The 12,460-nt window shown below is 35.9% G+C and overlaps 1 protein-coding gene across 2 annotated transcripts in view; it reads right to left on the bottom strand.

The window, feature by feature from the left end:
• LOC126297572 (transmembrane protein 183-like) overlaps window positions 1-12,460 on the bottom strand; it is a 267,882-nt gene that overhangs the window by 89,482 nt on the left and 165,940 nt on the right. For both annotated transcript variants that reach the window (XM_049988526.1, XM_049988525.1), the window contains exon 6: window positions 5,622-5,802. In XM_049988526.1, coding sequence (XP_049844483.1) covers window positions 5,622-5,802 — 181 coding nt within the window. The remainder of the gene's footprint in view (window positions 1-5,621; window positions 5,803-12,460) is intronic.

The raw sequence follows: 12,460 nt of genomic DNA, 5'->3' as shown, positions 1-12,460 counted from the left end.
CTCATTGTGTAGTAAAGCCCTGCTTGCATTTTATCAATTTATTGAATGACAGTGTGACTATTTATCAGGTTATTGTGAGAAGTGCACTGGTTGTTTCCTAGATGTTCATAAAAAAAAGGGGACCACATATTTCAAAACACAGTAATAGTTAAACCAATATTTATGATTTTCTTTCATTACTGCAATTTTTTATTATCTTTTTTGTTGAGGATGCAGTTATGTGTAGTGAAATACTATCCCAAAAAAACCTGCACAATAGCCAGTCAGAATCCTGATAATATTCCAAAGAAGTGCAAATACTGGCAGTTTGTCTTACAGTTCAGAAATAAACTTTTACATCGCGTAAAAGTACTCAAACATGTGGGATCTATACCAAGCAACAGGAGTAACTTGATCACTGGGATCACTGAATATATGCAAAAATAAGGGCAGCACAAATGGTTGCAGGTTTGTTTGACTTTCCCATGAGTATTACAAGATGTTAGCAAACATAAATTCGCAGATGATTTAAGATTGATGCCAATTTCCCACAAAAGCTTACTTAGAAGATTTCAAAAATCGATATTAAGTGAGGAATCTAAAGAGACTCTTCATTCCCCAATGTATCACACCCATAGGGATCATGAGGACAAAATCAAACTAATTACAACACACACACACACACACACACACACACACACACACACACACACACACACACACACTCTTAAGTATTCATTTTCATTCTTGCCACACTCCATACACAACAAGAAGGGGAAGAAATGCCAACATGTGGTCCATTTCAGCTGATAAAAGCGCAACAGCTGCAAGAAATTGATTTAGTTATCACTCAGGCACAACTAGTTTTGTGACCATAAAGTCACATCTTCAGGTGAAGAACAGGTGAACTTATATAAGATACAAAGTTTACAATTAAAACTTACCTTAGCTTAACTATATCAAAGTGCTGCAGTTTCAATTGCTAGTTGAGGACTGTGGACTTTAAATTTTGATTAGATCTCCATGAGAGAAAATAATAGACATCCCCTATCTTCCTCTTTGAAACTGGCAAATAAAATACGCAGCTGTCATCAATAAAATGACAGAGGGCATGAGGCTACTGAGCACGCAGATAATGTCCAGAGATGACTGCCCAGGCATTCATATGTGAAATGGGAGGACAAACATAGCAATCCGGTGGCCACAAACACATGTAATCAACTGAGAAACTAACTACATAGCAACACAAGAAGATAGGGGAATATCTGTACAGAAGCAAAATCTGGAATCACTGTCACGAAAAGCAGTATAACTGATAAGCCGTATATAGTATCTCAACACATTTACAGTAGCATACGTAATTTCATTTACGTGTGAACTAATCCACCACCTCTGAGTACAGAAGTAAAAAGTAAAATATGAAAGCAAACCGTTTATGGAATATTGGTAAAAGGTCTTAAAGAGGCATAGGTGTGTTCAACTTGGAAACATGTCTTCAAAACTGTGATAAAATTAACGAAAATTGTGAAGAACTATAACACTGTCCTCACACCCAGCATATCGTTGCACAACAGTCAGGTGACACAATTTTCAGCTAGATTTTTGTATCATATATATATCCCCCCAGCAAGAAATAGATGCTGCATATCGCCAAATTGCGAGTTTATTTACAGTCAAACGTATTGGCACTTACATTCTGTCTCGAAAAAGTGCATCTAAATTTTGGGATCAGCAAACCATGTCAGCACTTACATTCATTTGGCTCTTTACTTTATGAAGTAAATTTAGAACTGTGTTTTAACCCAGGAGAGACCACACTCTGCTTCTTTTGCATAATATTGTTTTCCTGCACTTGTGTGCTATTTTCCTGTGTACCAAAAATGAAGTGCATATCGGCAGGCTTAAGGTCACATTTGCCTTTGGGTAAAATGGTAGATTTGGCCATAATCATCACATATTATAAGTTTCATAATTCAACAGGACTGGGTGAGATTCAGAGCTGATTAATCATGTTACATAATGCATGATAAGACACTAAAGTCAATAATTTTCTCCTTTCCAGAAAATTTCGAAAAGGGGATAAATTGCATAAATCTCCATTCACTGACAAATCAGCAATTCCATCCTGATTTATCAGTATATCTGGGCAAAGATTTTGTGATGTTAATGAATATGCATCAGGAAGAAGTAAATTAACTCACAGTTGATTTTAATGATAAGGAACCTAGGCTATCTGAGAGGGGAAATGGAATTGAAAAGGGAAAGAAAATGAAAAAACAAAGTAACAACACAAACAAGTAAAGAAGGAATATATAAAAAATGAATAGGCAGTCAAAAAAAAGCATGCATATCCACATCAATTGGTAAGAGAGAAGTGTCAGCTAGAACCTTTATGTACAAGAATTGCTCCAGATGCCAAGGAAGTATAATGAGATCATAAGCGAGACTGAAGCAAGGGAGATGTTTAATAGATTCTTGATCATGTATGATATAGAAAAGCAGTGCCAGTATTTATCTCCACTTATTAAAAGGCACCTAAAACAAGGTCTTCAGGTGCACAGTCACGAAGAAAAGTGCAAAGAAGTACTTTCTCCTGAAAGATGGATGTGAAGTTCAAATGTGTGTATGGTTTTTCCTTACTACTTTTAATGTATCAGAAACATTTGTGCAATATGTACAGAAGAAAAGTGACAGCAGCAACATGATTTTGACTGCTCGCGAGAGAAGCAGTCATCATCGAGGTGTGTGAAGATTTGAAGAAGTAAGGGAGATATTAAGGAACCACATACAAATAATTTCCTACTATTCCATCACATTACTGCTGATTCTTATCCAGAGGTCAGATTAACAAATATTGCGCGAAATATGTAAGAAACTTTGTGAAGAGAAACAGGTTAACGCTGAAAAATATTGGCTCTACAAAAAAAGTAATTCAATACATATACCTATGCTTCCCTGTACCTAGAAAAGATGTAGACAATCACTGTTAACACTTTCAAAATCTGTCCAAAGAAAATCAAAGGACAGAGAAAGACCAGCACTGGGAATGTCTAAAGAGAATGAGGCAGATAAAGATCTAAAAAATGAAATGAAAGTGTGAGCCCGAGAAGGAGAATTCCATTTAGTGGAATTTGACCCAGAAGCTGTAAGGTACTGTCCAAACATAGCAGCTAAGCTCATTTTCTACTAAAGAAGACAAGAAGTAATAGAGAGGGCTGCAAAAAAGTTAATACGTATGACCCTTCAGGGTGGTATACTGTTGTTCAGAATGTTTGAAAACAAAGGCTGTATGAATTCACTGAAGTGGCACAGAAGGACTTCCTGGATTTCAGTGCTAAACAGAAGGAACACTTGAAAAATATAAAAACTGAAAGTGAAGGAAATCGAGTAAAACAGCTTAAGGTGATGCAGCTTTAATATCATAAAAGTTATGCTGATCACATCTTTCAGAAACATTTCCAGATCAACAATTAAAAATTTCTGAAATTTCAATACAATGTCCAGGTTGGAACCAAAATACCATGACGCAATAAAACTTCAGTAAGAGAAAATAAAAGACCTCGTGGATCTTTGCTGCACTGGAATTATCAAGGAACAATATCACGCATTTTACAAACGTTTTCAAGAAGAGAAAGCTGGAGATTCAGATCAAAGTCACAACCGTTGTGATGAAATTAGGAAGAATGTGAACACTCAGTGGTGACATTGGTACAAAAATCCACTAATACCTTTTTATTTTAATTGCAACTGATGTGTTTTTAATGCAGAAATTAACTTCTTATGCCATATTTTCACCACCAAATGCTTAGCTCCAAAGTGTAAAACTCTATTTAGATTGATGCACTTAGATTCATAATGACGTTTTCCTCTAGCACTATAATAAACAAAAATTAATGGTGAACCAGTAAGGACTACCATTAAAGATATCAACATCTGACAGCTTTTTAAATGTATTCTTTAGTGCTGTAGGGATTTATCAACAAATTTTCATTTTACATTTACATTTTACATTGTAAAATACCTTCTTTCATCTTGCCTATAAAATCAATAAACTGGAGTTACACTCCTCTGATTGTCACACTGTGATGATTACATTACTATGTGAACTCATTTACATCAACTGTGCACAGAATTAAAAATAATTTGAGAACCAAAAACAAAAAATAAAGCAACCAGTGTAGCAGATGCTAGAGGTCAGCCACTTAAAAAAAGATAGGACCTACATCCTAAAATGGAATACATCCAAATAAGATCAAAAACTGGGCTAACCAATTCTCAGAGCAATACTCTTAACAAAAATATGAACTACTATTCACAGCGAATGTGTTAACACAATTTTTATGCTGAAGTGAGAAGTAGTACAAATCAGTAGTGCAACTAGGTCAAAAATAACTCTAAAACACTGCAGCATTTTGATATTGTCAAGGAAGTTTAGTTCTAATTGTAAACTTAGTATCTTCTTTAGGTTCACCTGATTTTCAGTGGAAGATGTAGCTTTATGGTCACAAAATTAGTTGAGACTGAATGATCGACAAATTCGTTTCTGACAGCTGTTGCAGTTTTATCCATCAAAATGGATTACTACAGCTGTGGTTGAGCCAGATACCAAGTGATGTATAGCATGTGGTTCCAGGAAATGTACCCACCGCCATGTACTTTACAGTGATTTACAGAGCATGTATGTAGATATAAAATACATTACACAATCAGTGATTATATTGACAACTGTCTGTACTTAACAATTATTTCAGATCATCCCTGTAAAAAATATCATCTGTCTATAACACTCTCACAAGGTGCTTACAATCAGATGTTGATACTTGCTCTTGTATTCTCATCTTACTCATAATGATCACTGCCAACCAACACTGCTCCAAGAAACATGTAAGGAATTCTTTATCTGGTAGGGCATGCTGAAAAGTAATCCAAAATTTTTTGTGAAAACTCCAACTTCTAAAGTGAAATAAACATTATTAACATTCTACATCTTTATCCTCACATCTATGAATTTATTTCTCAACATAGTCACCCTGGTGGTGAACAAATTTCTCCCAACAATAGCCCAGTTTATTGATACCATCACTGTACAATGTTACACTTTTGTTGACGGAGCCACAGCCTCACCTCTGCTTGCACTGCTTGATCGCTATCAAAAAGAAGTCCTTGAAGGTTTTCTTTAAGTTTTGGAAACAGATGAAAATCAAAATGGGCCACGTTGGGATTGTATGGAGAATAATCAATGACAGTGAACACAAGACATCAATTATTGCAGATGTCACAGGGCTCATGTGTGGTCTGGCATTGTCATGTTGAAGGAGAGGGTGCTCCATGTGTGGACCAACTCTTCTGTGGTCAGGATACTCAATTACTGCACTCTGTTTCTCACAAACCAATATAGTTATGTTACACTCCACCACATTACACGCTACAATCCATACTTATCCAGCAGCAGAGTTGAAACTTGCACCAGTGAGGCGACAAAGTCCATATGTAATACCTCAACAGGTATTGAGAACAGAATAAAAAATTCTGAGGCATTACTTTTCAGCACACCATCACACAATAACAGCTTGAAGAATGTTAATGTTGCTTGTTATCACTGTATCTACGCAGCAGTTTTCTGTAGTAATAATATTAATTACCTCAACCCACTGGCTCCTAATCAATCTGTTCAGTAACATGGGTGGATTTAAATCTGTTTCTCTTTTCATCGCCAACGGTTTGTAGATGCGATGCAATGACCGTATCACCCTAGTTCTCAACCCACGTTGTTTCCGTATAACTTTAAATGATGCTTCTGTGATGCGGCCATCAGTGCAGTATCTGTTTGAAAAAGAGAGGTGAATCAGTAATGATAGTCAAAGGCAATATTTATCTTAAATATAATTACTCCAGTAACGGAATCACAAACAAGGCTCTTTGCTTGCAAAAAATGAGGTAGAAGATTTTTATCTTGTGTATATTGTTGGCAGTACGTTGAATCCAAGTTTTCAACCTCCAAAACCCTCAGAATATTTGGAAACTATGTATCCTACTCAAAATGTGACCCTTACCAAAATGAAAGAGCATTACATTTTGTGTCAAATGACACATTTAACTGTCAAAATTGATGCAGCAATTTGGCTGCAATCAGTTGTCAAATTTTGTTCATTTTTACCAGCTTAGCTAAAAAGTCAACGGTAAGGCTAGTAAATCCAAAACAGCTAATTCAAATGAAAAATGTCGAGTTATCAAAGTTGTAGAGCATGAAATTTCGTATTATAAAGGCATCTAGTTTTTCAGTTTTAGGCACTATTAAGCATTCATACACTTACTCAAAGTCATAAACATAGACAAAGCAATTCCATTTTGTTGTTTTTCTTTTAAACATAGGATGCACAGTTTCTGTGTAATAGGTGAAAACATGGCAAAAAAGCCAAAGTTTCTTGGCTTCTTTGCCACACGAAGTTGTCCAGTGGTTTCTGGAGGTCAAAAACTTGGATTCAACACACTGTCAACTATATACGCACACAATAAAAAAAAAATCTTCTACCTCATTTTTTACAAGCATATAGTACCCCCTTACTAGACTATATATTCAGTTACCATAATTACTGCATATTATTATTATTATTATTATTATTATTATTATTATTATTATTATTATTATTTCTTTCCTTTCTCAGACGTTATGTCTGGTTAAAAATGGAAAGTGATGCGGACCTTGATCAAGCGTGACTTCCTTTTAAGTGTACGGTATATGTTACATTGCATTTAGGAACTTCCGGGTAATTGAACATTTATCAATAATTACAGATTTATGTAGTTGTATATATACGTTTGGATGCAGCTGTATTGTGTTGATGTAGTGGTGGATATTGTGTGGTATGACTCCTGTAGTTGATAGTATAATTGGTATAATGTCAACTTTATACTGATGCCACATGTCCTTGACTTCCTCAGCCTGTTGGATGTATTTTTCAATTTTTTCTCCTGTTTTCTTCTGTATATTTGTTATATTGGGTATGGATATTTCGATTAGTTGTGTGATTTTCTTCTTTTTATTGGCGAGTATGCTGTCAGGTTTGTTATGTGGTGTTGTTTTATCTGTTATAATGGTTCTGTTCCAGTATAATTTGTATTCATCATTCTCCAGTACATTTTTGTGCTGCATACTTGAATGTGGAAACGTGTTGTTTTATTAGTTTATGTTGTATGGCAAGTTGTTGATGTATTATTTTTGCTACATTGCCATGTCTTCTGGGGTATTCTGTATTTGCTAGTATTGTACATCCACTTGTGATGTGGTCTATTGTTTCTATTTGTTGTTTGCAAAGTCCGCATTTATCTGTTTTGGTATTGGGATCTTTAATAATATGCTTGCTGTAATATCTGGTGTTTATTGTTTGATCCTGTATTGCAATCATGAATCCTTCCATCTCACTGTATATATTGCCTTTTCTGAGCCATGTGTTGGATGCATCTTGATCAATGTGTGGCAGTGTTAGATGATACGGGTGCTTGCCATGTAGTGTTTTCTTTTTCCAATTTACTTTCTTCGTATCTGTTGATGTTATGTGATATAAAGGGTTGTAGAAGTGGTTATGAAATTGCAATGGTGTAGTCGATGTATTTATATGAGTGATTGCTTTGTGTATTTTGCTAGTTTCTGCTCATTCTATAAAGGATTTTCTTAAATTGTCTACCTGTCTATAATGTCGATAAATCCCCTACTTCCTTTCTTTCTGCTTAATGTGAATCTTTCTGTTGCTGAATGTATTTGATGTATTCTATATTTGTGGCTTTGTGATCGTGTAAGTGTATTGAGTGCTTCTAGGTCTGTGTTACTCCATTTCACTACTCCAAATGAGTAGCTCAATATTGGTGTAGCATAAGTATGTATAGCTTTTGTCTTGTTTCTTGCTGTCAATTCTGTTTTCAGTATTTTTGTTAGTCTTAGTCTATATTTTTCTTTTAGTTCTTCTTTAATATTTGTATTATCTATTCCTATTTTTTGTCTGTATCCTAGATATTTATAGGCATCTGTTTTTCCATCACTTCTATGCAGTCGCTGTGGTTATCCAATATGTAATCTTCTTGTTCAATGTGTTTTTCCCTTGACTGAGCTATTTTTCTTACATTTGTCTGTTTCAAAAGCCATACTTATATCATTGCTAAATATTTCTGTTATCTTTAGTAGTTGGTTGAGTTGTTGATTTGTTGCTGCCAGTAGTTTTAGATCATCCATGTATAGCAAATGTGTGATTTTGTGTTGGTATGTTCCAGTAATGTTATATCCATAATTTGTATTATTTAGCATGTTGGATAGTGGGTTCAGAGCAAGGCAGAAGCAGAAAGGACTTAATGAGTCTCCTTGGTATATTCCTCACTTAATCTGTATTGGCTGTGATGTGATATTATTTGAATTTGTTTGGATATTAAGTGTGGTTTTCCAATTTTTCATTACTATGCTTAGGAACTGTATCAAGTTAGGACCTAATTTGTATATTTCCAATATTTGTAGTAACCATGAGTGGAGTACACTATCAAAAGCTTTTTGGTAATTAATGTATGCATAGTGTAGCGACCCTTGTTTAGTTTTAGGTTGATATGTCACCTCTGCATCTTGCAGCAGCCTTTTTGTTCTTCATTTATAATTTTGTTTTGTGTTGTATGTGTCATTAATTTCTGTGTAATGACTGAAGTTAATATTTTGTATATTGTTGGTAGGCATGTTATGGGGCGATATTTTGCTGGGTTTGCTGTGTGTGCTTGATCTTTAGGTTTCAGATAAGTTATTCCTTGTGTAAGTGTATCAGGAACTGTGTATGGGTCTGCAATGTAACAGTTAAATAATTTAGTTAGATGTGAATGTGTTGAGGTGAGCTTCCTTAGCCAGAAATTTGCTGTTTTATCTTTTCCAGGGGCTTTCCAACTGTGTGTAGAATTAATTGCTCGGGTGACTTCATGTTGCAAAATTATCACTTCAGGGATTTGTGGTATCATCTTGTATGTGTGTGTTTCTGCTTGTATCCACTGTGCATGTCTGTTATGTTGTACCGGATCTGACCATATGTTGCTCCAGAAGTGTTCCATGTCTGTTATGTTTGGTGGATTGTCTATTTTAATGTGTGTGTTATCTATTGTCTGGTAAAATTTCTTCTGGTTTGTGTTGAATGTTTGGTTTTGTTTTGTTTCCTTCTATTTTCACTTTTTTGTATCTTCTAAGTCGTTTGGCCAATGCTTGTAATTTCTGCTTCTTTTCATCTAATTGCTCTATCACTTCTTGTTGTAAGGTGTTTGACGGGAACAGCTGCATCGATTGAAACTGATTCCCCTTGGTCTGTACTGACATCTTTGTCGGCGCGGACAGCCTTAGCTAGCAGATGATAGTGTGTTCGGTGTATATGAACAGCAAACAAAACCCTCTGCGTACAATCGTAATCACAGGGTGAAGTTAACTCTGAAACAGTATGGCCACAAAACATGTAGGACTTGGCAGTGGTACAAGACAAAGCACTTGTGCCATGAATTGTTCTGAGTTTTACCAAGCCAGTTCTAGCAAGTAGATGAGGCCAATGTTGTGCCAGTATCGTTTCACATCAATTATGTCAATTTTTTTCGCCTAGGTTGTTGTTTCATAAAGCAGAAATTGCAGTAAAATGATAAATATGCTAACACAAAAACAGTTTCTTAATGTTGTGAACATGAAATTTGCTGGGAGTGGTAAAAAACTTTGTAAATGGTGGGAAAACTGTAATTCTGAGGATGTAATAGCAGGGTTATGATGTATCTGTCATTATGTTGACCTGCGTACAGGATTGCTAGCATAGTTTTTCACATTTTCTCTCAGTCCTGTCCATAATCATCTGGGGCATTGCAGCCAAGGTCCAAAAAGTATAGCACCATAATAATATTGATAACTGAACATCTTGCACAAGTCTCTTCACAGAATTTGAGAGTATTACACTAATGTGCCAATACATTTATGCTTTAATGGTATTTGTGTTTAATAATAAGAGTGTATCAAGGCTGAACTGTGAAATTTGCAACCACAGTAGTAGATGTGAAAATAATATCCATGTGGGCTGTTGTGTTCATGTTGAGGGCTTAGAATTAAGCCTTATATTTTGGTACCAAACTTTTCTGACCTGCTGGCAGACATCAGGCAGGAAAATGGGAATCCACAGCTCTTCAAAAACAAACTGCAGAAGTACATTATGAACACCACCTTTTATAATTTAGTAGAATATTTGGGCTTGGGACGCAAGTTCTGGTGAACACTAATGTTCGTATTAAACAGGTTTTAAATATTCCAGGAAAATCAGTAGTGTTCCCTATAAACTTACATAAACATGTAGCATGAGGCAGTAAATAAAAACAGCAGATGGGTAGTGTACGAGGGAGAGCAACATTTCTCTTTCAACTTGTGCTTTTCAATGTGGAAGTAATTGTCATAATTTATAATGTGAGTAGGTAATATAATAATGTCGTTTGATGAGGACCTCCCGTCGGGTAGACCATTCGCCTGGTGCTAGTCTTTCGATTTGACGCTACTTCGGCAACTTGCGTGTCGATTGGGATGAAATGATGATGATTAGGACAACACAACATCCAGTCCCTGAGCGGAGAAACTCTCCGACCCAGCCGGGAATCAGACCCGGGCCCTTTGGATTGATATTCCATCGCACTAACCACTCAGCTACCGGGGATGGACATATGAGTAGATTAGCACTATTTGTTGTTAGTGTAGTTTACAGAGGTAACCTACAGAGCCTGCTTCTGCCTTTTCATGTGCAACTGTACATCTTTTCCCAGCCCTGAAAACTCCTCTTCATGACAGGATTTATGAAACACAGAATTTGAATGTATGGATGAATGCAATTTATTTCATTTAACAGTGGTCTAATGAAACTATTTTGTGGCTTAAAAATGAAATGCATTCCTATTTTTTGTAGATTTTTTAAAGTCACTGAGTGAGACTGATAACTTTGCAAAATTTACATTTATATAACACACGATAAGTGAATTAGCATATGGTATAGAATGCTTGGTATCAATATTGTTCCCTGATATTTTTACACTATTAAAACCAAGTTGTGTAGGTAGTTGTGAATAAGTTTCTCAGATCTTTCCCAGGAGATTTCAGCCAAGCACTTGCCTTGGTAAGCCAGTTGTTCATTCCAAGTAATACTGTTTCAAATGCTTCCTCCAAGCTATTTGAATAGAGTCAGCGGTTTGATTGGTACAATTGACATTGTACTTTAATTATGATTTGAATGTTGGTCTAAATATGCACCTTCTGTTAAAGTTCGTTATTTATTTGGATTTTGTCCAGCCAACTGCTGCAACAGACACTAATTATTTGAATTTCCTCCTGAATAAAATTGCAGGTACACATGTAAATATTCAGTAACATCATATTTGAATGAAGGGACAATGTGCAAAATTACTGTGTTCTCTGACACACTCGAAGAGGATGCTTGCCAGAGAGATACTACCTTGGTTGATGTGACAATGGCTTTCCTTTCAACATTCTGAAGTATGTTACAACACAGTAATAGGAAGAGCCCACCTAAATAGAAATAATTTATACTGTGGATATTTGTGGGTATTTAAAAGCATAGAAAACAAAGCTGTTTTACACTTATACTACTTTAAGCATACCTTCATAATCAAATAGGAAATAGAGAGCCTGTATTCTGAAATGCAGGGTGTTGGCAAATACTGACCTCAGTTCCACACTGTGAACAATGTGTGATACTGTCGTCCACACTTCTCAGATACATTTTTCATTGCAGCTAATGGTTCTTAAAGAACCATGGCAGTGCAAAATTTTCCTTTAGCTATGTGTTGGAAAGTAGAATTTTGGGAATAATGTGTGTAGATGCTGCTGGCAGTTCTAAGAAGTTCAGTGGAAGTTGGAAATGAAGATGAGTGTTCTTAGTTGTCCAGTGACTGGAAAATACTGATTCATCCACATTACTTTCTTAAATCAACATAGGTATCTGTGTTCACTACACCATGTTCCCACAAGTGATTTGTCAAGTTTGTTAGATATATATCGTTCGCAGTACAGATGGGGCATAGCACCATCAGATTTGTGTATTAAATCATATTTGAGAGGCTAATAATTGAAATTAATGTATACTGTAAATGTAATTATTGTTGTGGTTGGCAGGAGAGCCAACACCGTGTTTCTAGAGGAGCCCGAAAGGCACACATTTTAGCTCACGCAGGCTGGCGTGAGTTCTGGAACAGGACAAGGAAATTAGACTTCAAAAAAACAGACGTAGCTGGTGGAATACTTAACTTTAATCCATTTAATGACGAACGTCGCTCTTGACATTAAATGATTCACAGTATCAATAGTAACTGATAATGGCGCCTTGCTAGGTCGTAGCAAATGACGTAGCTGAAGGCTGTGCTAACTATCGTCTCGGCAAATGAGAGCGTATTTTGTCAGTGAACCATCGTTGGCAAAGTCGGTTGTACAACTGGG

Source organism: Schistocerca gregaria, chromosome X (assembly GCF_023897955.1).
Source record: "Schistocerca gregaria isolate iqSchGreg1 chromosome X, iqSchGreg1.2, whole genome shotgun sequence".
NCBI lineage: Eukaryota > Metazoa > Arthropoda > Insecta > Orthoptera > Acrididae > Schistocerca > Schistocerca gregaria.
The sequence above is the reverse complement of the archived record's forward strand: the minus strand, read 5'-3'. Positions and strand labels throughout refer to the sequence as shown.